The 23,588-nt window shown below is 44.7% G+C and overlaps 1 protein-coding gene across 3 annotated transcripts; it reads right to left on the bottom strand.

Annotated features, from left to right (window-relative positions):
* Positions 1-505: 505 nt before the first annotated feature.
* scn1ba (sodium channel, voltage-gated, type I, beta a) lies at positions 506-16,851 on the bottom strand. Of its 3 annotated transcripts, XR_015765624.1 has the most exons (7): positions 16,225-16,851; positions 5,058-5,224; positions 4,339-4,576; positions 3,080-3,221; positions 2,934-3,004; positions 1,084-2,743; positions 506-760 (listed from the first exon to the last, which is right to left on the bottom strand). XR_015765624.1 is itself a non-coding variant. In XM_088013983.1 (6 exons), exons 1-5 carry the CDS (start codon positions 16,259-16,261, stop codon positions 2,938-2,940), a joined length of 651 nt encoding a protein of 216 aa, XP_087870109.1. In that variant the 5' UTR covers positions 16,262-16,851; the 3' UTR covers positions 506-2,743; positions 2,934-2,937. The 3 variants fall into 3 exon arrangements, 2 of the variants coding, with proteins under 2 accessions (XP_087870109.1, XP_014831548.2); XM_088013983.1 differs by having other exon boundaries at positions 506-2,743; XM_014976062.2 differs by lacking the exon at positions 16,225-16,851 and adding an exon at positions 5,709-5,809 and having other exon boundaries at positions 506-2,743.
* Between the last annotated feature and the right edge of the window lie 6,737 nt (positions 16,852-23,588).

Here is a 23,588-nt window from a genome sequence, read left to right on the forward strand (position 1 = left end):
GAATTAATATTTAATTTCTTAATGGTTTATTTTTTCCTGAATTTGCTAAAAATGTAATGTTTAAATACTAAAAATAAAAAAATAGTAAACATATTTGAATTTGTCATTTATAAGAAAAACTACATTTTATTTTGTGTCCTAAAAATAACCAAATGTACAAATTTTTCATAAAATATAACTAAAATGTTTATCTGTGGAGCCTCTGCATTGAGAACTAAAAATATAAAGTCTCCAAAGTAAAAATGTATTTTTCCTGATCAGCTCCAGGTGGAAATATTTTAGATTTTCTGTCGGTTAATATTCAGAAGATCCATAAATATTCAGTTTCTTCTCCGTGTCGTTTTTTTCTTCCGGTTCATTCAGTCAACATGGCGGACTCCTCGGAATGTTCTTCGGGTTTTCTGTTGGTTCTGTTCGGTTTTCGGAACCGAACCAGTTGATGGTTTGTTTTCGTCTCCTTCACAAACTCATTCAGACCCAAAGAACGACTCAGAACCCGACCGGGAAACTTTTATGTTTTTATTATTAGGACTGACGTTTCCATGGCGACGCATGCAGCCAGCCTGCGGTTTTGTTTCCATGCAGCGGAACCGGAAGAGGAGCAGCTTAGCCTGGTTCTGTCCAGCTTGGTGTTCCGTTACCGGGACCCAGAGCGGAGCAGCGCTCTGCTGCCCCCTAGTGTTCACTGGAGGCAGGAAGAAAAGCTGCTGGAGCTAGCAGAGCCGGCCCAAGGCATAAGCTGGCCACACATCACAAAACTCTACATTTATGTTTATTAAAAATAAAACTTTCAGCGCGAGTACATGAAGAGATTTTAATTTCAATTTCAGATTTGAAATTGGTAAGTTTTACTTTGTAAAAATGCAAATAATCTGGATTATTAGATTGCAGTGTAACCATAGTAACAGTCTCATGCATAACAATACATTATCACTGATTACTTCTAAAATCACCCAATTAAACTCCACCACCTTTTCCAGATTTCACCTAATCTGGATTAAAACGCTGCTGGTGGAGAAAGTTTTAACAGGAAGACCAAGTCAATTTCTACGGAAGTCTTTAAGTGCCAGAACTTTACCCAACCTGAAAACAAGGCTTCACCTCTGACATTTTCTGAGGGTTGGTGTCGTGGAGCATTTGCTGCACGGCAGTGAGATTGCAGGTTCTGCTGCGATGATCCGGTGAAACGCAGGAAGTCTCGCTTTGAGCTGCAGCTTCCTTCTCGGCTCAGCGCCTAAACTTCCTGTTTTCTGCGTTTCTGGGTCCGATTGTCACTCTGTGAGCTCCCAGAAAGAACGTTTGGTTCTGAGCTCTGACTCCTGACCGCTTCTGGTCTACAGAACCAGCAGATTTCCAGTTCGATTCGGTCAAATTTAAATACGAGGAAAAAACATCAGAGGAGGAAAACTGATGATCAGACATGTTTAAAAAGAGTGAAATTTGAGATTCAAATGTGAAAAAACTCAGATTTTCTTTTTTCAGACAGATTTGGTTTGATTTGCTTCAGTTAAAAACAGATCAACAATAAATAAAATGTAACCAATGTGAGTTTTTCCATTGTTAAGCAGGAATTTTCTTTATGCTGGAACATTTGGACTGAATGTAATGTTCTGCAGGGTTCTAGTTCTGATTCTGCTCAGAAAGACGCTGGACATTCGGACACTTTTACAGGAAACTTCATTAATATATTAGAAATATAAACGTGAGCTGCAGCAGCGTGAGGCTTCAGCTGGAGCTTTGAATTATTTTATGATTACAGCAGATTATAATCCGTGGAAGGCAGAAATCGGCTTTGAGTTAAAGCACTTCTGGAGAGTCATGCATCGAAAAAGGACTAAAAACTGTCCAAATATGCCGACTGGAAGGTATATTTTAATATTTGCCGACTTTTTACTGGGCAAAGCACCTTTTAAGACATCATTTTAAGCCTGATTTGGTCCAGAGTTGCATGGAGGAGGACCCGAGTCTGCCTGGGTTCATCTCCTCGGTGCTGGTGCCGGAGCAGCAGATCCCACATCGGCCCTTTTCCTCCTGGTCCAGTTTAGTAAACATGCACAATTAAAATGTTTCCGCTGTAATAACGCAGGTTACTGACAGAATGTCCACAGCTTGATACTCTGCAGAATATTCAGCTGTGATACGTGTAGACTGAGGCCTGGAGTTTAATTTATTGATTTATTTGATAAATAAACCCCCTGAACGCCGCGGAGCATCCAGGCAAAACGCGTCGTTTCTCTTTTGGTCCACTGGGTGGCACTGCTGCAGCACCGTTAAGTCCTCTGATTAGACAACATGCAGAGGCGTGAAACATGAGCCAGTTTGGTTTTGATGCATAATAACTGATGAATAATGTTTGTTTTTCTCTTTTTCTGCAGGTTTTAGATGAGAAAATCCAAACAGGAAAAACTTCAGCAGCGTTAACAGTTGGCAGTGAGCAGCTGAAGGTTCTTAAAGGATTTTTTAAAAACTATTTGTTGCTGCTTTCCTTTTTAAAATGTCATCCTTAAAAGCAAACAGTGAGTTAAACCTGAGGAGGAAGGAAGGACTGGCTGCTGGTCAGCATGCAGTGGGAGGCGGACTGGAGTGGAAGCATATTTACAGCGGCTCTCCTCCTCCTCCTGCTGCTCTGCTCTCTTCTTCTCTCACTCCTGCCTGCGCTCAGGGCTTCCAGGATTTCCATCACGAGGAGAGACGAGAGGGAGGTGGAGTTCCTCAGGGCCGTCGCCTTGGACTCTCCATCAACCTGGAGGTTAAAGCCAACAGAAGAAAAGTTGCAGCTCCGACGTTTCACTGCATTTTGTTTTGGCTGCAGAAAAGTTAAAGGAACACAAATAAAATCAGAAACCAGTGGCGGTTCCTGATTGGGCTGGTATGGAACTACATTGGTGCAAAAACCTGGAAGAAAAGCGAAACATGATGCCTGTTAGACGTACCGGGTCATTCTGCCTCCTGGACGGCGCCGCAGTTCTCTTTACTCTCTGAAGCAACGGCTAAATACTCGGCCCTGCAGGGACAGAGAGACGGACTGAAACGGATCTGGATCTGGATCTGGATCTGGACCAGGATCTGGGTCACTCACTCGGTCTCCCTCAGCGCCTCCTCTCCGGCCGCTGAGATCTTCCTGTAGCAGTAGATCATCTCCACCACCAGCCAGAACTGAAGCCCGATGATGGAGACGTACATCATGACCTCGGACAGGATGGACGCCATGCTTCTGGTTACTACGGCGACACACAGGGAACACGGGGATAACAGCCAGTGGTTGCTATGGTGACCCAGTGACCTCCAGCTGTTTGCGCAGTGAGAACAGCTGCAGACCAGCAGGAGGCCGTGTTCTCCACTCTTTCCCATTTTGAGGAGAACCTGAGAGGAACTCGCTTCTCTGGTTTCCGACTGAAATTCAAAATAAATTTGACTAAAAGCTTCTTTTCATGAACGGCTGCAGCTTCATGTCGTATGAATGGATGTTTTTAGACTCATTTCTAACACAAATATTTAATAAAAGTAGAAATGCGTCATAAACGTGATGAAAGCAAACAGGAACACTGCAGACGTTTCTTCCTTTGTGATGAGTTGGTTTGAAAAGCAAACAAACCGACTGCTGCAGTTTGCTGAGCTGCAGCTCCATGTTTGACTAACAAATGAAGCACTCTCACACACACACACACACACACACACACACACACACACACACACACACACACACACACACACACACAGCTACTGCTGCAACGTTCAGCTGGATCAGATTACAGCAACAATCAGACACAAAACCTGAGAAGCAGATTTTATGTTTCCATCAAACGTCTCTGATGATAAAATAGAAAAAGCTTTAAAAAAGAAAATCATCTTGACTCAGTTTTCCTCTTATTTTTCCTTAAACGTCGTCAGGAAAAATGATCAAACTCCAGTTTTTATTATATTTAGCTAATATTTAGCTCCAAACTATTTATTTAGCATTTTAAATATTTACTTAAACTTAATATTTGGCTCAAAACTAAAATATTGAGCTAAATATTTAGATAATATTCAAATTAGTTTACTGATAAGCAGAAGTAGACTTTCAAAATAAAAGCTGGGTATCACAAACAATGTAAATATAACAATAGAATAAATTGATCTTTTAGCTTTCTAGCTAAATAATTGGCTTCAAACTAAATATTTAGTTTGCTAACTAAATTGTGATATGAACGAATGAACGAATGAATGAACGAACGAACGAACGAACGAATTAATGAATGATGGTGAAAATATGAAGCCGTATTTTAGTTTAACAGGATAAAACTAGATCTTTGTTTAGCTCTGCAGCAGGAACATTCACGGCGACCCGGTTCTTACGTTTTGGGACCACGTGGAGGCGGATCTGCTTGGTGGTGCTGTTCTCAATCTGGTAGTTGGTGTAGATGAGGGTTCTCCTGAAGGTGCACATGTAGGTTCCCGTGTCGTTGAAGGTCACGTTCAGGATGTAGATGGAGCCGTCCTGCAGGTCCTCCGTGTTTTTGCTGCCGTTCCAGTCCAGACGCTCCTCGAAGCGCGGGTCGAAAATGTTGCCCCTTTTCTCCTCATACTCATACAGCTGGAAGCAGAGGAGAGACAGGAGCCGTGAGAAGTTTATGGGAACCAGACCCAACCCTGAGGAACACCGAGCCGCTGCGGACCGCAGGCTTCCTGCCTGGACTCCTGCAGCGAGTGGATGACCGTCTGCCCAGAGGACAGGAGGATGTAAGACTCGGCTCTCTGCTGATGAAGGCGTCCGATTCCCACAGGCAGGAAAACCAAACAGAAATCCTGCAGACGATGAGGGAACCAGTGAAGCTGCTTCCAGCTGTAGCAGGTGGATCGTTTCTGCAGGATTTCTCTGCTGATCAAACTGCAGCTAAAATTCTAACTATAAAAACCTGCAGAGGAAAAACGGTGGAGCTGCAAACACCTGACTGACCTGAGCAGCAGTTTGGGATTTGTTCCCCTGAAGAGCGTCGGTGGTCATCTTCTGTTCATGACCTGTTTAGACAACCTGCCGGCGGAGAGCAGCAGAGTGATGAAGCTGTGGCTCTTACCGGAGAGAAGTCTTTGTCGTCGGCGCCTCTGAAGGACCAGGAGACCACGGCTTTGGCCTCCACCTCGGCTCTCATCTTGCAGGAGATGCAGCCCAGTTTGAAGCCCTCGTTGGCCACGGCCTCCGTGTCCGAGTCCACCTCCACGCAGGCGCCGCGGCACAGGCCGGCTGCAGAGAGGAGGAGTTCTGTCAGTTCCTGCTGGTCGCAGGTCAGAGGTCAGAGAGCCGTGGGCGGCCGTCGGGCTCCAGGAGGAGCTGCAGCGTTTTCTCTCAGTACTCGCAGGCAAACTCTCAGTACTTCAGAAAACAGCAGGAGCTTCTGCAGCTGTGGCTTTGCGTGCTTGCTAAATGCTCAACACATGCGTGACTTTTTTTTTTTGTTCTTTTTTTCTTGCATTGTTTTTATTTCCGCTCATCGCTTCACTTTGATATTTGATAAATTTGGGTTTCGGTTCTGCTGAAATTTTCTCTTCAAAATGTGAAACTGAGAGGAAATAAAGAGGCTGCAGTGAGACGGTTGTTCTGCATTCTGTCAGTTCCCAACCGGAGCCAACATCATATATAGAGGCGAGAGTCTATATATGCCGATTATCATCATCATCATCATCATCATCATCATGACACAAACTCGTCATCGGCCAAAGTAACACACCTGGAGCTCCACAGGTTTCTGTCTCAAACTGCATCTCGCAGTTTCCACTGAGGCCTCAGCACCGATCTCAACCAAAGACGTGCTACCCTGAACTTTCACCTCAGGGGCGGGACATGGGGGCATGGGGGCGGGGCATGGTGAGCATGGGGGCGGGGCATGGGGAGCATGGGGGCGGGGCATGGCGGGGGCTTTTATTTTAATAAGATGGAGGGGGTTGGGAGGTGAAGGGAGAAGACAGGAAACAACTGCAAATCAGATCAACGCTGATAAAAGCTTTAAAATGTGTTTGGTTTAAATCTGAGGCTGTTGAAGATCAGAGGAGAATGAAGGGGAAGAACGATGGAGGACAGAGAGGAAAACGTTCACAAGATGGAGATGAGGGGAGAGAACAAGAAGAGGTCAAAGGTTAGCTGCAGAGGAAAAGGAGGAAAAGAGAATATTAGGAGCAAAATTATATAGAAAACTGTTTATTCATCATTTCATATCGACCAACTGATCACTTATTGATTGTTTTTATGATTTATTCATTAGTTGTTCATTTGACCAGCAGCATCACAGTCAGAGGTACAAATGTGACGTTTATAGTTTATAGATCTGTTTCTGTCTCTGAGGTCAGGAAGAACCGATCAGCTGATCGATCAGCTGATCAATCGATCGATCAGCTGATCCATCGATGGATCAGCTGATCTGCAGAAACACCAAAGGAAACAGATCAGAAGCTTCTGATCCACAAACTGAAGCTGTTAGACCTTCAGATCTCATGAAGACCAAACAGCATCGCGATAAAACTTTGGGTTTTGGTCCAACCTTCACTAAGACCAAAGATCCAACCGATCATCCAAGTCCTTCCTGAAACTGGACCCAGACTTTATGAAGAACACTCAGTATCTCAACCAGACTTTGGATAGACCGTCTAAGACGTCTGCGTTTCCTTACAGACGATCCAAGCTCTCATCAAGCGTGTCTGAAGTCTGGATGGTGGATCCACATTCTGGCTGATTTTCATGTCTGGTCCAGAAGAAATCATCTTCTGATCATCAGCTGATCAACGGCAAACACTTTTATCCCACAAAACATAGAAATGCAACAATTTAACTAATAAACCAAAGCACAAAATCTTAGCAACATTATTTAACAGGATATTCTGCCGACGTCTCAGGGAAGTTATCTGTTATCTTTCCTCCTGCATCAGAGATTCTCCAGCCTGAGAGAATCACTGATTCCAACACAGAGAAACCAGACTGTCCTTTTAAACCACTGAGCTTCGAGCTGCTTCTGTCTGAGTCCAGCGCCGCCCGGCTGCGTCTCACAGGTTCATGTTTTAACCCGAAGCGACGGCTGATCTGAGGCCAGATTCTCCGGTTATCTGCCTGGCAGATCCGCAGCGCGCCGAACAGACCCGAGGCAAAAGGTGCATCTATAAATACTGAATGCCAGAAGAAGCAGCTACTTCTGGTGCTTCAGCTTCATCTCTGCTGCAATCATCTCCTTCGCCTGTGAGCAGCTCCAGCTGCCGGAGGGACACAAAGACACTCATCGCTTCACGGCAGAGACACGGACAGCAGCAGGCCTCCAGTTATCAAAACACTGACTATTCATGACACTCTGCAGCTGCAGGCAGGAGGGGAAGGTTTGATTGGAGAAAACCTGGAATGCAAGTAGAGGAGAAACTCTGACTCTGCAGCAAACACGGGAAAAAACTGGAGTTTGGCTGCAGGATTCATCAGCCTCAACGCAAAACAGGAAGCAAAGCAAAAAGGTTCAAATCTGGAGGTCAGAGATGGAAAAACTCACGACTCCACATCCCGAGAAATAAAAGCAGCCGACGCTTTAGGAAATAAATCCTTAAATGACTCATTTTAACTGATTTAGGAAGCAATAAGAGCATCAGAGCAGAAACTGAAGGTCAGCATCGTCTGCTGGAGTTTATCAGGGGTCTGCTGGTGTGTGTGTGTGTGTGTGTGTGTGCCTGAGGCACAGCTGCTGCTTCACATGAATCTCCACCATTCTGGGGTTTGTTCTTTGCCGTTCAGAAATCTGCGTCATTCTGGTTCATCCTGATTTGCCAGGAGGCGCCGCGTTTATCCGTTCAAACACTTTCATGATGTCATAGAGAGGATGGGAAAGTCCAACCGTCATTCTGCTCAGGAAGGAGACGAGCTCTGGTCCAAAAGGTGCAGATTAACTCCAGAACAAAAGCCAAAGGGTCAATGCTGCGGTGTTGGCAGCGTCATGCTGCGGTGTTGGCAGCGTCATGCTGCGGTGTTGGCAGCGTCATGCTGCGGTGTTGGCAGCGTCATGCTGCGGTGTTGGCAGCGTCATGCTGCGGTGTTGGCAGCGTCATGCTGCGGTGTTGGCAGCTTCATGCTGCGGTGTTGGCAGCTTCATGCTGCGGTGTTGGCAGCGTCATGCTGCGGTGTTGGCAGCATCATGCTGCGGTGCTGCTTTGCTGCAGGAGGAACTTCATAGAAAAAATGGAGCATCTAAGGCCAGGAAGTTGAAGCTGCAGATGGACGATGTCTGCCACAGTTTTAAAGACAGTTGTCCCGATCCTGAGGAAATGTATAAAAACTTTTGACCTTAAAGATATTAATCAATCAATAACAGATTATTTCTGTCATTGTTGAGGCTTTTGGTACATAGATGGTGATTCTTGCTGACCTGGAACAACAGACGTTTGCTCTGATTTAACTGCAGACAAGAAGACGGATTCCCTGGGTGTATGTAAACTTTTGGTCTCCACTGCACTAAAATGAAGCCGGATAATAAAGTTCAAACACGTTTTTAAAACAGGAGTTAAGAGATGATCCTGGTCGCTGCGTTGGAGGAGCTGGGAGTTCGGTTCGGATTCTCCGACTCAATCCAAGATGGCCGCCGCTGAGGATGGAGAACTTTAGCTGCTTCTGGTGTTTTTTGTTCGTTTGTTTGGTTCCATCTGTAACTCTGAGCGACTGAAACCGACCAGAGCAGCAGGAGGCGGAGAAAAGACGGAGCGGAGAGAAAAGAAGATGCAGAGCGACAGGAAGGAAGAGCGGAGTCATCACATCGAGGAAGGACGGTGATCCGGTCCAACAGCAGCAGCAGAGGCAACGCAGCAGCAACAGAGGCAACGCAGCAGCAACAGAGGCAACGCAGCAACAACAGAGGCAACGCAGCAGCAACAACAGAGGCAACGCAGCAGCAACAACAGAGGCAACGCAGCAGCAACGGAGGCAACGCAACAGCAACAGAGGCAACGCAGCAGCAACAGAGGCAACGCAGCAGCAACAGAGGCAACGCAGCAGCAGCAGAGGCAACGCAGCAGCAGCAGAGGCAACGCAGCAGCAACAGAGGCAACGCAGCAGCAACAGAGGCAACGCAGCAGCAACAGAGGCAACGCAGCAGCAACAGAGGCAACGCAGCAACAACAGAGGCAACGCAGCAGCAACAGAGGCAACGCAGCAGCAACAGAGGCAACGCAGCAGCAACAGAGGCAACGCAGCAACAACAGAGGCAACGCAGCAGCAACAACAGAGGCAACGCAGCAGCAACAACAGAGGCAACGCAGCAGCAGCAGAGGCAACGCAGCAGCAACAGAGGCAACGCAGCAGCAACAGAGGCAACGCAGCAGCAACAGAGGCAACGCAGCAGCAGCAGAGGCAACGCAGCAGCAACAGAGGCAACGCAGCAGCAACAGAGGCAACGCAGCAGCAGCAGAGGCAACGCAACAGCAACAGAGGCAACGCAGCAACAACAGAGGCAACGCAGCAACAACAGAGGCAACGCAGCAGCAGCTGAGGCAACGCAGCAGCAGAGGCAACGCAGCAACAGAGGCAACGCAGCAACAGAGGCAACGCAGCAGCAACAGAGGCAACGCAGCAACAACAGAGGCAACGCAGCAGCAGCAGAGGCAACGCAGCAGCAACAGAGGCAACGCAGCAGCAACAGAGGCAACGCAGCAGCAACAGAGGCAACGCAACAGAGGCAACGCAACAACAGAGGCAACGCAGCAGCAACAGAGGCAACGCAACAACAGAGGCAACGCAGCAACAACAGAGTCAACGCAGCAACAACAGAGGCAACGCAGCAGCAACAGAGTCAACGCAGCAACAACAGAGGCAACGCAGCAACAACAGAGTCAACGCAGCAACAACAGAGGCAACGCAGCAGGAAATCCAGCCTGCAAGCTGCTCTCTGAGGTCTGGGATTATCCAGCAGCAGCAGATTAGGATTTTGTTGCTGCTGGTTTTAATCTGTCACATCAGCAGCTGTTTGTCTCTGAGGACTGAAATGTCCTCCAGCTGCAGAAAAGGACGACCTCTGCAGCCACAGGGGACACAATAGGCCCGGTTCTGGTTCTGTGTGTGTCCACACTGGATCCTTTGAATCCAAAAGAGTAAAAACACTTTCCAGTAGAAGAGGAACAATGGTGTCCTCTGTCCTCAGACTGGGTCATTCCATCCATCCATCATCTCTGAACCACCGGTTTGGTTCGTTTCCAGTCCACTAACTGGTTTCTCCTGGTCCCAGTTTGGACAGCCGTCTCCGTCCTCCTGCAGGTTGGACTCATTTTGGGACAAACTGAAGACGTTTCCGGCTGAACAGCAGCTCTGATGTCATTCACAGAAACTTCCTGACGTTTCTCACGAATGAGGAGAAACACACACACACACACACACACACACACTCACACACACACACACACACACACACACACACACACAGACACTCACACACACACACACCCCCTCACACACACACACACAGACACTCACACACACACACACACACACACACACACAGACACTCACACACACACACACACACACACACACCCCCTCACACACACACACACAGACACTCACACACACACACACAGACACTCACACACACACACACACACACACACACACACACACACACACACACACACACTGTGCAGCCGTGCATCACCAACGCTGACGAAGCTGCTGCAGCCCTTCCTGTCCTTCTCGGTCCATCTGTCTGCAGGGCGTCATCTTCCTCTGCTGCTTCGTCTTCATCGTTTGTGTTTAACTGACAAGTTTCGCTTTTTGAAATGAAAAACTGGATTTTAGTTTCAGTTTTTATGAATATCTTTACTTTGTTTTTGTTCCAACAATTATTTTTGTTTTCTTGAGAAAAATAACTTCTAGTGAGAAATGGAGAAAAATGTAGATTTACAGCAACTCTTTGTTTTAAATGCAAAAGTATGTAAATAAAACTCAGGAGGTTTTAGAACAGGGAGCCCAGAGTGGGTCCTGGAGGCCCGGCATCCTGCACGCTTCCGTTCTCTGGCAGAAACAACCTCAGCAGGTCAGTGATCTCCTTAGGCCTCCATGAGCATCAGGTGTGTTAAACCAGGGAGAGAATAAAACATGCAGGACCCACCGGGCCTCCAGGACCCCACCGGGCCTCCAGGACCCCACCGGGCCTCCAGGACCCACCGGGCCAGAAGATTCCTGTCGGTTCAGGTGTGTGTGTGTGTTTGTGGGGGGAGTGTGTCTGTGTGTGTGTGTGCGTGCGTAATCAGGTCAGAGAATTATCTCGCTCCAGATTCTTCTGTCTGGGACAGACCCATGGAGGAAACCCGGAGCTTCAAACAGAATCAGAACCGAACTCCGTCCCGTCTGGACTCAGCTGCCAGACGGAGCCGAGCAGCGAAATCACATCCGACCCGTTTAGCCAAGCGATGACTCCGATGAAGAGCGTCAGTCAACAGCTTCCTGTAACCAAGACCAGCTGCAAACCTGCAGCGATTCATTCTGAAGGAACCGGTTCCGACCCGCTTTTGGGTCTGTTTGCCGTCAAACCGCCGATTAAGAAAGATTCTGCGGGTCAGAACCTGGAGGCGGTATCATGGTTCGGATCGTCGCCGTGGACGGAGGAAAGACGTCAGAACCTTAAAGACACCGAGTTTCACAAGGATCAGTGAAAAGTTACCTGTGCTGCTAACATGCTAATGCTAACATGCTAAACCAACGAGACGTTTAGCAAAAGCTAATGCTAACATGCTAAACCAACGAGACGTTTAGCAAAAGCTAATGCTAACATAAACAGCATGACTGTTCCCGCCCTGACAGCAGAGGCGGAGGCGGGGGGGCCAGTGCCCCCCCTGTCATCTGATTGGTCCCCCCAGTGGCCCCCCCTGATGATTGACATGTAACAGCACCAGGTCATTCCTGTACATTATTTGGAATCATTTTAAGCCAATCTAATATCTAAAGAAGAAAAACAATAATAAATATATGAAAAGAAAATGTATAAAACTTTATATAAGTCCATGTGATGACATAAATAGATTTACATCAGGCGCGATATCAGCCTCTTTTATACTTTTACTCATAAAAACGAGCTGATATTGATCTCCTGGATGTTTTAAATGTGCTGCGCTGTGGTGCAACTCAAAGGCTAAAACACTTCATACCTGGTGGTTGTAAAACACCAAGAAGTTATTTACTGATCCTCCACAAAAAAAACAAAAAAAAACGAAGAGGGGACGACAACGTTCGTAGTTTGGAGCAGAGGTTGCGATAGAGATTTTTCGTTGTCCGTCAAAGAAAAAATTAATTTTACTTCCAATTTGTAGTCATCAAACGAAACATTTAGTATTTCTCTGTGAGAATGTTTTTGAAATCAGGTAACATTTCACGAAATGACGTGATTAGAAGACGGCAGAACTCTGATCGTTTCCTGATCACTTCCTTCGGCCTGCGGGAGAAAAACCCCGCAGAAGCGGATCAGCTGCTGGTCGCTCCAAAGCCTCTGTCCGTTAAAGCGTCCAGATCAGAAATGATTCTCTGACAGATATTGTTCTTAGTATGATTAATAATGAGCTCCATGATGTTCTCTGTTCTCTGTGCGTAAAGTTGAAACTTCCTGCGCACCAAGTGTCAGCTGCGCTTGATCACAGTCTGGACAGAAATTAAATTAAGCGACTCCACTTAAATTACCATTAATTCACCCGCTGCTGTCTGAACGCTCAGCTTCACAAATTCTTCCTGGTTGCATCTGCAGAGAAATCTGCGCTGGTTCATCGACAGTTAGATCTGTATGAACCAAACCGAACAATTGAACTCTGCGAGATTTTTTTCCCCCCCTTTTAACCATGTGTAGGGTTCGGGCGTTTTTACCAGGATTTTTTATTTTTATTTTTTGCATGGTTTCGCTTCTCCAAAACGGACAGATGTTACGTCTGCCGCGCTCCTTCTGAGCATCGCTCTCCTTCTGGGTGCGGGAGGGTAACATCTTCAACTCCATTTGTTAAAACTGCAGGGCGAGTTAAGTTTAATTCTTCGGAGCGGCGGAGCCGCGTCCGCATTGGTTGTGCAGCGGACTGCGCATGGATCTAATTAACTTCTGCACCTTTATTTAGTTCCTCAAAATAAACTGCTGGCTCCTCTGTTTAGACTATAAATGGATTACAACAACGTTGCATTGTCTTTAGTTTTCTCTGTTCTGTACTGGAGACTGGAGTTAAAGGCGCCATTTCAACTAAAGATTTGCAATGATCTTCCTAACCAAGGTGTCCTGACCATCACTCTTCAACACGCTGTCAGCTCCCGGTCTGAAAGACACATTTAGTTCAGTGTCCATGAGATGATATTCAGAAAGGATTCTTTTATTGATTGATTTTAGTTGCCTCTGCAGTGAAATCTTTGCGTAAAGTCTGTCATGTCTCCATGTGAACCAGTCAAAGGTGTTTATATATATATATAAAAAAAAAATTCCCCTCTCACCCTCCGTGGGTGGTCTCTTTCATCCTCTGAGCTCGGGTCCTCTACCAGAGGCCTGCGAGCTTGAGGGTTCTGCGCAGTATCTTGGCTGTGCCTAGAACTGCACATTTCTGGACTGAGATGTCTGATGTTGTTCCTGGGATTTGTTTGAGCCACTGCTCCAGTTTGGGGGTGACTGCCCCGAGGGCCCCGATGACCACAGGCACCACTGTGGTCTTCACCTTCCAGGCCTTCTCCAGTTCCTCTCTGAGGCCCTGGTATTTCTCCAGTTTCTCCTTTTTCCTGATGTTGTGGTCACTTGGTATTGCTACATCCACCACAACAGCTTTCCTCTGCTCTTTATCCACCACCACAATGTCCGGTTGGTTCTCCATTACCATCTTGTCTGTCTGGATCTGGAAGTCCCACAGGATCTTAGCTCGGTCATTCTCCACCACCTTTGGGGGTGTTCCCCACTTTGACCTCGGGGCTTCCAGTCCATATTCGGCACAGATGTTCCTGTACACTATGCCCGCCACTTGGTTATGTCGTTCCATGTACGCTGTCCCTGCCAGCATCTTGCACCCTGCTGTTATGTGCTGGACTGTCTCAGAGGCCTCCTTGCACAACCTACACCTTGGGTCTTGTCTGGTGTGGTAGATCTGAGCTTCTATTGCTCTGGTGTTTAGGGCCTGTTCCTGGGCGGCCAGGATGAGGGCCTCTGTGCTGTCCTTGAGTCCAGCTTTCTCCAGCCATTGGTAGGATTTCCTGATATCAGCCACTTCAGTTATTTGTCGGTGGTACATCCCATGTAGGGGCTTGTCTTCCCATGATGGTTCCTCCAGCACCTTGTCCTCTGTTCCCCATTGCCTGAGACATTCGCTGAGCACATCGTCCGTTGAGGCTTTGTCCTTGATGTATTTATGGATCTTGGATGTTTCATCCTGGACAGTGGCTCTCACACTCACTAGTCCTCTGCCTCCTTCCTTACGGCTTGTGTACAGTCTCAGGGTGCTGGATTTGGGGTGGAACCCTCCATGCATGGTTAGTAGCTTCCGAGTCTTAACATCCGTGGCCTTTATCTCTTCCAATGGCCAGCTAATTATTCCGGCAGGGTATCTGATTACTGGCAAGGCATAGCTGTTTATTGCACGGATCTTGTTCTTGCCATTGAGCTGGCTTCTCAGGACTTGCCTTATTTGTTGGAGGTATTTGGCTGTGGCTCCTGTCCTTGTGACCTCATCGAGGTTGCCATTTGCTTGCTGTATTCCCAGGTACTTGTAGCTGTGCTCTATGTCTGCTATTGTTCCCTCTGGGAGTGAGACCCCTTCTGTGTGGATGACCTTCCCTCTCTTTGTAACCATCCGGCCACACTTCTCTAGTCTAGTAAATTAATAAGTAGATTAAAGCTGGTGGTAATTCATGAATCTGATCAGATAAATCTGCAGCTTGTTGTTTCCCTCCTTGGCGTCCAGCTGAACTTCATTCACTGCTTGAGTTTCATGAACGCAGTCAGTTCAGCTGCGGCTCTTTAACCGAGTCACCAAAACCTGAATCCCGCTGAAGACGCCCTTTGACCCTTTAGAAGATGAATGCAGGAAGTAAAGCGTCCGTGATGGAGAACGTTCTTCTTCTCCTGGTTTCAGGGATTTATCTCATTTTCAGACCAGCAGATGCTTTTGGGCCTTAAAGTGGAAATGATAAAAAAAAAAAAACATCTCACACTTAATCATCTAATCATTAAATATGAAAAAAAAAATTTGGTTGTTGGCTGAATTTTTAAAAAAAAGTTCCTCAATATAAACGTCTGACTTTTTAATTTATTCTGTCTTTTATTTAACCCAAACCGTCATAATCTTCCTCTTTCTTCTTCACGTCTGTTTCCCACTCATCCCCCTTCAAGACTCATCATCATCATCATCATCATCATCATCATCATCATCATCATCGTCATCATCCGTTTTTAACCCAATAATCTTCCACTTTCTCCTTCTGTTTTTCCCACTCATCCATCCTTACAAACCTTTCATCCCTCATTATTTTAATGAACTTTTACACTCATCCTTCCTGCTGATGTTAAATAAAAATCAACATATTTATCAGTTAAATATGATGTTTCCCAGCATTTTAAAGTAAATTATGGTTTTAAAGAACAGAAGGAAGTTTTGGAAATGAAAAGTAACTCCTCATTAAGCAGCAGCACTTAACGAGTTGGGTTTTGCAACTTTCTGTATTTTTTCTGCATCTTCAGCCGTTTGCTCAAATGGTCATGAATAAAAACTCCTGTAAACACAGCTAAAGTTCAGGAAAATAAAATAATGATATTTTAGAGCAGTTCCTCGTTGGATCAGACTCCCAGCATCTCCACTGTTTAATAAAAGAAGGACTAATCCCTCTTTGGTGACATTTTCAGCCTCTGTGTGGTTATTTGTCCCGTTCAGCAGCTTTAAAACTCAACCTTTAATCGCTGCTGATCGTTTCCTTCCTGTCCATCTTTACTTCTATCTGCAGCCTGATCTGAATATTTTATGACTGATGGAGGCGTCCAGAAGTTCACAGCTCGTCTTTAAGCTTCTCTTCTTTGGCTCTTTATTTCTTTCATGTTCTTATATTTTGGTTTCCAAGCAGCTGGGAGTTCTTACATAAACGATGATATTTCTGCAGCATCTCTGAAGGTCATGCATGAGGAAAAGTCCCAGAAAGCCTGAGGAAGTGTTGGTTAAAATATCAAAGTTTGCATGCTGACCTCCAGTAAAACAAACAGGAATCCTGGTGAAGCCAGAGATCAGCAAACAGCCACTCACCTTGAAGAGCCAGCAGGGTCAGAGGCAGCAGCAGCATCCCGGCTCCGTTCAGGCACCAAACACACACCGACACACACTCTGCGCCCTGCAGCTGGCAGCGCCGACACGTCCGGACCCTCTGCAGCCCGGAAGAGGAGGACGGAGCTGCTGGGACTCTGGGTGTGGTCTGCCCTCCTCTTCCTCTCCTCCTGATGAAGAGGGGAGCCGCCGAGGGAGGAGGAGGGGCTGAGGACCTGATGGAGGACGGCCGGTCCAAACGGATAAAGAGCTCAGAGTCCAGAGCAGGAAATGGAAGCAGCGTCGGGTCCTGGAGACGTTTCAGCTGCTTTTACTCTCACATTTCTCTGCTTCCTCCACAAAAAAATCTGATATTCTCCTCCAAAACCACCGATGGGTCAAAGGTGAGCGGATTCCATCCCGCCGTCCAGCAGGAGGACGAGCTGCAGACAGGCTGATCCGGAGCGGCCAGACCGGCCGAGGAATCGGCTCTGGAGCGTTTATTCCCTCAGAGCGACGCGCGGAAACTGACGGAGGGATGATGCGCTCCGGGACGGGGGAGGGAGGCGAAACATAGCAGCAGAGAGGAGGAGGGGGGGAGCCATAGAAGTGTTGCTATGGTAACGGATTTCCCTGTGATGTTTCCGTATCCTCTGAAGGTCCCACATGCTGCAGAGGAGAAGATGCAAAAACAGAAACAGGCAGGAGGTTTTTAGGCAGATGAAAAGGTTCTGCTGATGAGTTAAAGCGTCATAATTAACGGCTCCAAGTTCAACAGATATGACACTTTTAAGAAACAAACATAAAACAGAGAAGATCTCAGAGTTCATATCAGGACTTTTAAATCCTCCTGACCTGTAGGGGGGGCTACACAGTTAGCTGCACAAACCCTAAAACTCTAATCACAAATATTAGCACCACTAAAGCTAAAAGGCTATTCCAGCACTGTAATTAGCAGAAGCTAATACTAACGCAAATACCAACATAATATTAGTGGAAGCTATTGCTAAAGCACTATAACAACATTGTATTTAAGCTATTGCTAAAGTGAAATAGCATGATGTTAATGAAAGCTAATGCTAAACTGCTATACCAACATGGTATTTAGCAGAAAGTATGAAAAACGCTATAAAAACACATTTGATGAGAGCTAATGCTACCAGAGCTACAGTAACCATCATGGTATTTAATGAGAGATGAAGCACTACAATAACACGGTGCTAATTAAAATTGTTGAAGAAGATTTTAGGTTATAATAAATTTTGGAAAATTTCTGGCTCTATCTTCTTCTCACAGTTCTCCCAGCGCGCCACGTGTAGCCACACAGAAAACAAGTGTTGACGTCACATAATTACAGAGTTTAATCCAATAGAAGACAACGCATAAAATTACAACAGAAACTGCAGAACAACAGAGACATACATTCATTTACCTGATACAAATGGAAAAGAAGAAGAAGGAAAGACAGAAAGAAAAGCAAAGACGTGCAAAGATGTCTTTGGATAATTGCAAGAGCAAATCTGATTTTTTACTTCTGTGTACAAACTTTTATAGTAAAGGCGTATTCTTGTCTTTTAATTTATTCAAATAAGGCGTATCTTTGCTCATCCAACCAGGAGCTGTCTCAGACCCTCTTTAAAGTTAGAAACTCCCTGCAATTTGTTTCCAAGATCAAACACCAGTTGTCTCCTTTATCTAAACAAAGAGGAAGCGGAGACTCTCCTCTAGTGGCCTGGACTCCTGCTCTTTTATGGCTTTTCACGGATCAGTGTGAAGCTGGAACTTCTCCTGATTGTTTCCCACACAGACAAAGGGCAGATCAGAAGATCTTAGCAAACAATCTGCTGTAACTACAGGTTATATTTATGCAGTTGCATAAATAAATAATGTATCGAAAATAATTGGGGACATTAAGTAAAGCTGAAATACTCTCTGCTTCCAGGGGCTTCTCTCACTTCTGGGTGACAGAGGGACACCTCTAGAATACAACCAGCAAATGTTAACGTTGCGTGTGGGCCGGCTTTTCGAAGAGGCGGCTAGATTTAACACCAGTTTAAAAAACTTAATTTTTTTTTTATTTTAATTTTGGTACTAATTTAAGCTTCTCTCTCTCTTTTTTTTTTGTAAATCACTTAGCTGAAATTAAGTATGTCTTGGTTTTTATCCATATTATTAGTTTTTGGTATCACCACAGATTCCATCCAGGTGTGGCAGAAGGAAAACACCTGAAACATGCAGGACAGGGGGCCTGAGGACAGGAACTGAGAAACACAGCTCCTGTGTCCTGCCTTACAGAAATAAACTGCTGAAGGAACAAAGCAGAGCTTCTACTGTTATTGTTACTATTACTGTTCATATGAATTAGTCTGAGCCGGAGGACAGAAACTGAACTCAACATGTAAAGGCTGAGCGCCGTCAGTAAGGATGGCTTTAGTTTCCCTGATGATCCATTTATCGATTAGTTCTGTAAGTGAGCTTTTTTCAACTCTCAGATTTTATTACTAGTATTTATTACTTTGTTGTCCTAACACTAAGATTTCCAAACAAACAGAGGAGAGAAAACGTCAATATATGATCCATGAAATAGGATCATCGTATCAACCTGAAACTTTCTTAGAGCAATCTTTCCTGGCCCTTTGTTGCTGGTTCTCTGCAGGCCTGGTGGCATGGGTGGGCATTGGGAGGAGTTGGGGGGCGTTGGGGGACCCTAACCCATAGAGTCAGCCGTGCCCACCTGGGCTGGAAGCTGTTTTGTTGTTTTTACCTTAGAATGGCCAACTCTCTGTTATTCCTATGTCAATTTGATACAGTAGAGGCTTCCACACTTCACATATTTGTGTCCTCTGTCACTTTTATCAGCAGTTAAAACTGTTTAATCCGTTGTTAACATGTCGTAACCTGTTTTTCCGAGCCGCCTTTAAACGCAACATGATTGCTACGCTGCTCGCGCTGGGTTTCCACCTGTGAAGGAGACCTGCTGCTGCTGTGCGGAGCTACGTAGGTTTGTGTTAGAATCACGGCAGCAAACCAGCAAAACGCAAAGATCTTTTCAGTTTTTCCCTCCAAACGAACCGACTGAGTTGAGTGAAGCTGCTGGATGCAGGTAATGTTAGCTAAAAGATGACTAGCTAATGTTAGCTAAAAGATGACTAGCTAATGTTAGCTAAAAGATGACTAGCTAATGTTAGCTAAAAGATGACTAGCTAATGTTAGCTAAAAGATGACTAGCTAATGTTAGCTAAAAGATGACTAGCTAATGTTAGCTAAAAGATGACTAGCTAATGTCAATACAGAACCTTAAGCTTGTTAAGTACAGGCTACTGTTGTTTATGTTCAAAAGTGTGTAGTACTTGTTACATTCACTTGAGTAACTTTTTTGGAAAAAGGTACTCATAAAAGTAGTTCTACTGCACTGTACCGTTTTCTTTTACTTGAGTAATATTATTATTGCCCTGTAGGGTAACACTTTATTCGAAGGGTTGTGAATAAGACTGACATGACACTGTCATAAACATAACATCTGTCATGAACATGAATAAGCCTTCATGAATATTTATGACTGCTGTCATAAAACGTCATTGGCTAAATTATGACACTTTAATACAAAGTTGACATTATTCAAAATGTCTTTGTTATCCCTGATAAAAAAAAGACTATACTTTTTATTATCTAAATACAAAATTTTAACATACTTATCGATGTACTTCAACTGTACTATTTTGGAACAACTTTTGGAAAACTAATTTTGTACTTGGTATACTTTAGTAGTATTTAAATAGTATAAAACTACAATTAATAGTATACTTTAGTATACTATATGTACTTTTTTGGAACAACTTCAAGTATACTTAGTGTACTTAAAGTATACTTTTTAAATTTAATATTTCAGAGCTTTATTGTTATATTTTGATATAATTATTATATTTTGAGTGTATATAATTATGTCTCAAAATTATATATATATATATATATATATATATATATATATATATATATATAATATACTTCAAATATATTTTAAACATGCTATTAATATAATAATGTATTTAAATTACACTTAATTTTTATTTTTGATTTCCTGCTATTGATAAACTACAATTTTAATTACTCTTAATTCATCTTTATTCCTACGTACCTATTTTGTACATGTGACATCACAATGAAATAAAGTATCTTAAGCAAAAAATAAATAAATAAATAACCTCCGAGAATAAAGCATGGGTTAATGAAATACACATAATTTTTGTTGTATTGATATGTATGCAAGGATGTCTTGTATGTATGTATTTTATTTGTGAAAGTCCACGAAGTAAAAAAATATCTGGGTCACAACTTTTACCGGAACTGATAAAAGGAACAAGGGACACTGGATTAAAAGAGAGAGAAGTGGATGTTGTGCTCCCTTTATGAAAGTGTTAGTTCTTAAGGTACAGCCACCACAAGCATAGTAGAAGTTGTTCTCCACAACCCTCCTTACTTCTTCGTCAGGTGTTGTATTTTCCTTTGTGTGTCTCTGCAATGCAGAGACAGCACAGCATGGGCTACAGACAGTGCCAAATGGAAGAACTTGCCATTCAAACACAACTGGAGGTTGTATTATTTTCACATCCCGCCATAGAAATCTTAAGAGAGGTTTGTCCTCAGATAGCAGGCGGACCTGATGGAACATTCCTTTAATGTCACTTGAAATGGCAATGCTGTGTTGTCTGAAGCGCAAAAGCACTCCCAAAAGTGTAGGGCCGAGGGTTGGTCCTGGCAACAGATAGTCATTCAGACTCTGTCCTTGGTGTTCAAATGAGCAGTTAAACACAATTCTGTGCTTTCCATTATGTTCCACCATGTGGTGTGGTATATACCACGCTTCCTTTGTTTGTGCAACATCATCTGGCTTTAACTTGGTGATGTAGCCTGCATCTTCCAACTTGGCTATTTCTTTATTGTAGATGTCTGCTCTGTTAACATCCTTCAGCAGTTTCCTTTCTGTGCTTCTTAACAGTGGCAAAACAGCTTCTTGAGCAGCATGCAATGTGGGCATATTTATGTTGCGAAGAAGCGGGGTTGCGTACCTGTTAACACTGTTGACAGTCACTTTTGTAGTTTTCTCCTCTAGAAGCATAACTGCCTGACGATCTTGTGATCGCATAATCACCTTTTCATTTCTGAAGGGCAGCACATCCAATTACCAGAGTTGTTGCACATTCTTCATCAGGTCAGAGTCTGTGGAGCGTGTGGATGTGAAAAGGCACTGAACCTGTGTGGGAAGCTGCTCTTTTAACAAGCTTGTAGGACCCTGTAGAGTCCATCCCAGTCTGGTTTTAATAGCGGCAGGACCACCAGGGGGTCCAAGTCTTACAGGCTCGATTGGTGTGATTAAATGCGGATAGTCTGAACCTATCAAGAGGAGTGGCTTCACTTGATGGAAGGAAGTGAGGGGGAGGTTCTTCAGGTGAGCATATTTACTTTGTAAAGTGGCAACTGGGTGTGAATGTTCCGCTAAGCCTAAATGCTCTGCCGTAAAGGCTCCTGTTATTTCATACCTTTTCTTGGGATTTGAAGCTGGTGAGACTGTAAAGGAAACTGACTCACCTTGGACAACTCGAATGTCTTGTCTGACTGTCTTCAAGGCTAAATCCTCATGATTGCCATGGAGTTTAAGTTGCTGTGCTGCAGCAGATAGAAGAATGGTTCTTTCAGAACCTTCGTCCAAAATGGCAAATGTCTCCATATTATGGTTGCCATTCTGCAAGATGACCTTACTCATCTTGAGTAGTACATGGCTGGAAGCTGTTGGTCGGTCCACATACAAAACCTCACTAGATGAGTGTGGAGGAGTCTCTTCTTTTGCTGGTCTTGATTTACATCATGAAGGGCTTCTAAGTGTCTGCCATTGCATGTACTACATCTAGTTTTCAGCTTACACTGAGCAGCTTGATGATTCCTTCCACATTTCCAGCATTTTTTGTTACTCTGAATCCACACTTCTCTCTGATCTTGAGTGAGATTACTGAAGTTTGTGCAGTGATTCAGAAGATGTTGGTTGTTATTGCAATATGGGCAGTACAACTTAGATTTCTGACTGGCTGTGGATGACTCTGTGGAAATAGAACATGTCTGTGGAGGGGTGGCAGCTGTGGTCCTAGGTCCTGTGCTGAGTAAAACAGTAGAGGACTTTGGGTGTGCTTGCTTCTCTTGTCGCTCCCTCTGTCTGTATGGTCTCTCTCTGGAACCTGATATTACTATTTCACTTTCCTGTACCTGGACTTCAAATTCCAACCAGTCCGAGAAATCGTACAGTGTGGGTACTTGTATGTGCTGAGAAAGAGCATAGCGACGAAAATTAGTCCTTAAAGCATGTGGTAATTTCGATGTGAGTCGAGTGACGTGAGAACCACAAGTCAGTTCGATTCGTCCATTTTGTCCTAGTTGATCCAGCATTCCAACAAGAGCTCGCAATTTTAGAGCAAATCTGCGAAAAGATGCAGTATCACTGTCTCTGACATTAGCTCCATCCATTAACTCTGCAATTCTTTTTAAAGCGAGCTGATGAGGCTGCCCGTACTGTGCTGTGAGTGCCGCCATGGTATCACTATAGGGGGAGACTGAGTTGCTGTAGGAATCTGCAATGAGTAATGCATCCTCTAACTTGAGGTGGTCAACCAATATTTGATACTTGAACCGTTCTGTGGCATCACTTGGTAGAAGGTTGTCCAGAGCTATTTTAAGCCTGGAGAATTCTCTGGTATCGTCATGTATAAATGGGGGGATTGTAGGCTTCGGTCCCCTGTAGATCTTCTCCTGATTTTCTGGTCTGGGTACAAAATCTTGTGGTTGCTGATTCTGAGGATGAAGAACATTACTTGTAGCATGGGGATACTGCACTGCATGATAGTGAGATGGTTGTGAATATTCTGTGAGAAATTGGTACTGCTGTGGCCGAACATCACCATATGTGAGTGAAGGTCCTCCTTCCCTTACGTCCATCCTTTGCACATCATGACCTACATCTTGTATGTCATCATTCATCACTGAAGCCAACTTGAAATAGGAGTAATGAGAAGGAGACAAGCGTTGTCTTACAGCTGGGGGTGGGTCTTGAAGGGGTAAACCTTCCTCCTCCACTTCTGCATCTGCTTGACCAACGTTTGTCTTTAAACATTCGAATTGGGAAATGGCTTCTGACTCTGATCCAGATGTGCATGGAGAATCTTGAAGTTCCAAATCTTTAAATGACTTAGCTGCAATAGAATGTTGCCTTTCCTGCTGGACTTTGGGTTATCTGCAGCTTGCTTACTGCTTCTGTGAGCCGTAACATGTTCTCCTGCATCTGACGGCTTTCTTGTCGGATTTCCCTAATTGCTGTAAAGACC

The sequence above is a fragment of the Poecilia mexicana genome, unplaced genomic scaffold, assembly GCF_051168715.1.
Source record: "Poecilia mexicana isolate PSO_F unplaced genomic scaffold, ASM5116871v1 scaffold_16, whole genome shotgun sequence".
Classification (NCBI taxonomy): Eukaryota; Metazoa; Chordata; class Actinopteri; order Cyprinodontiformes; family Poeciliidae; genus Poecilia; species Poecilia mexicana.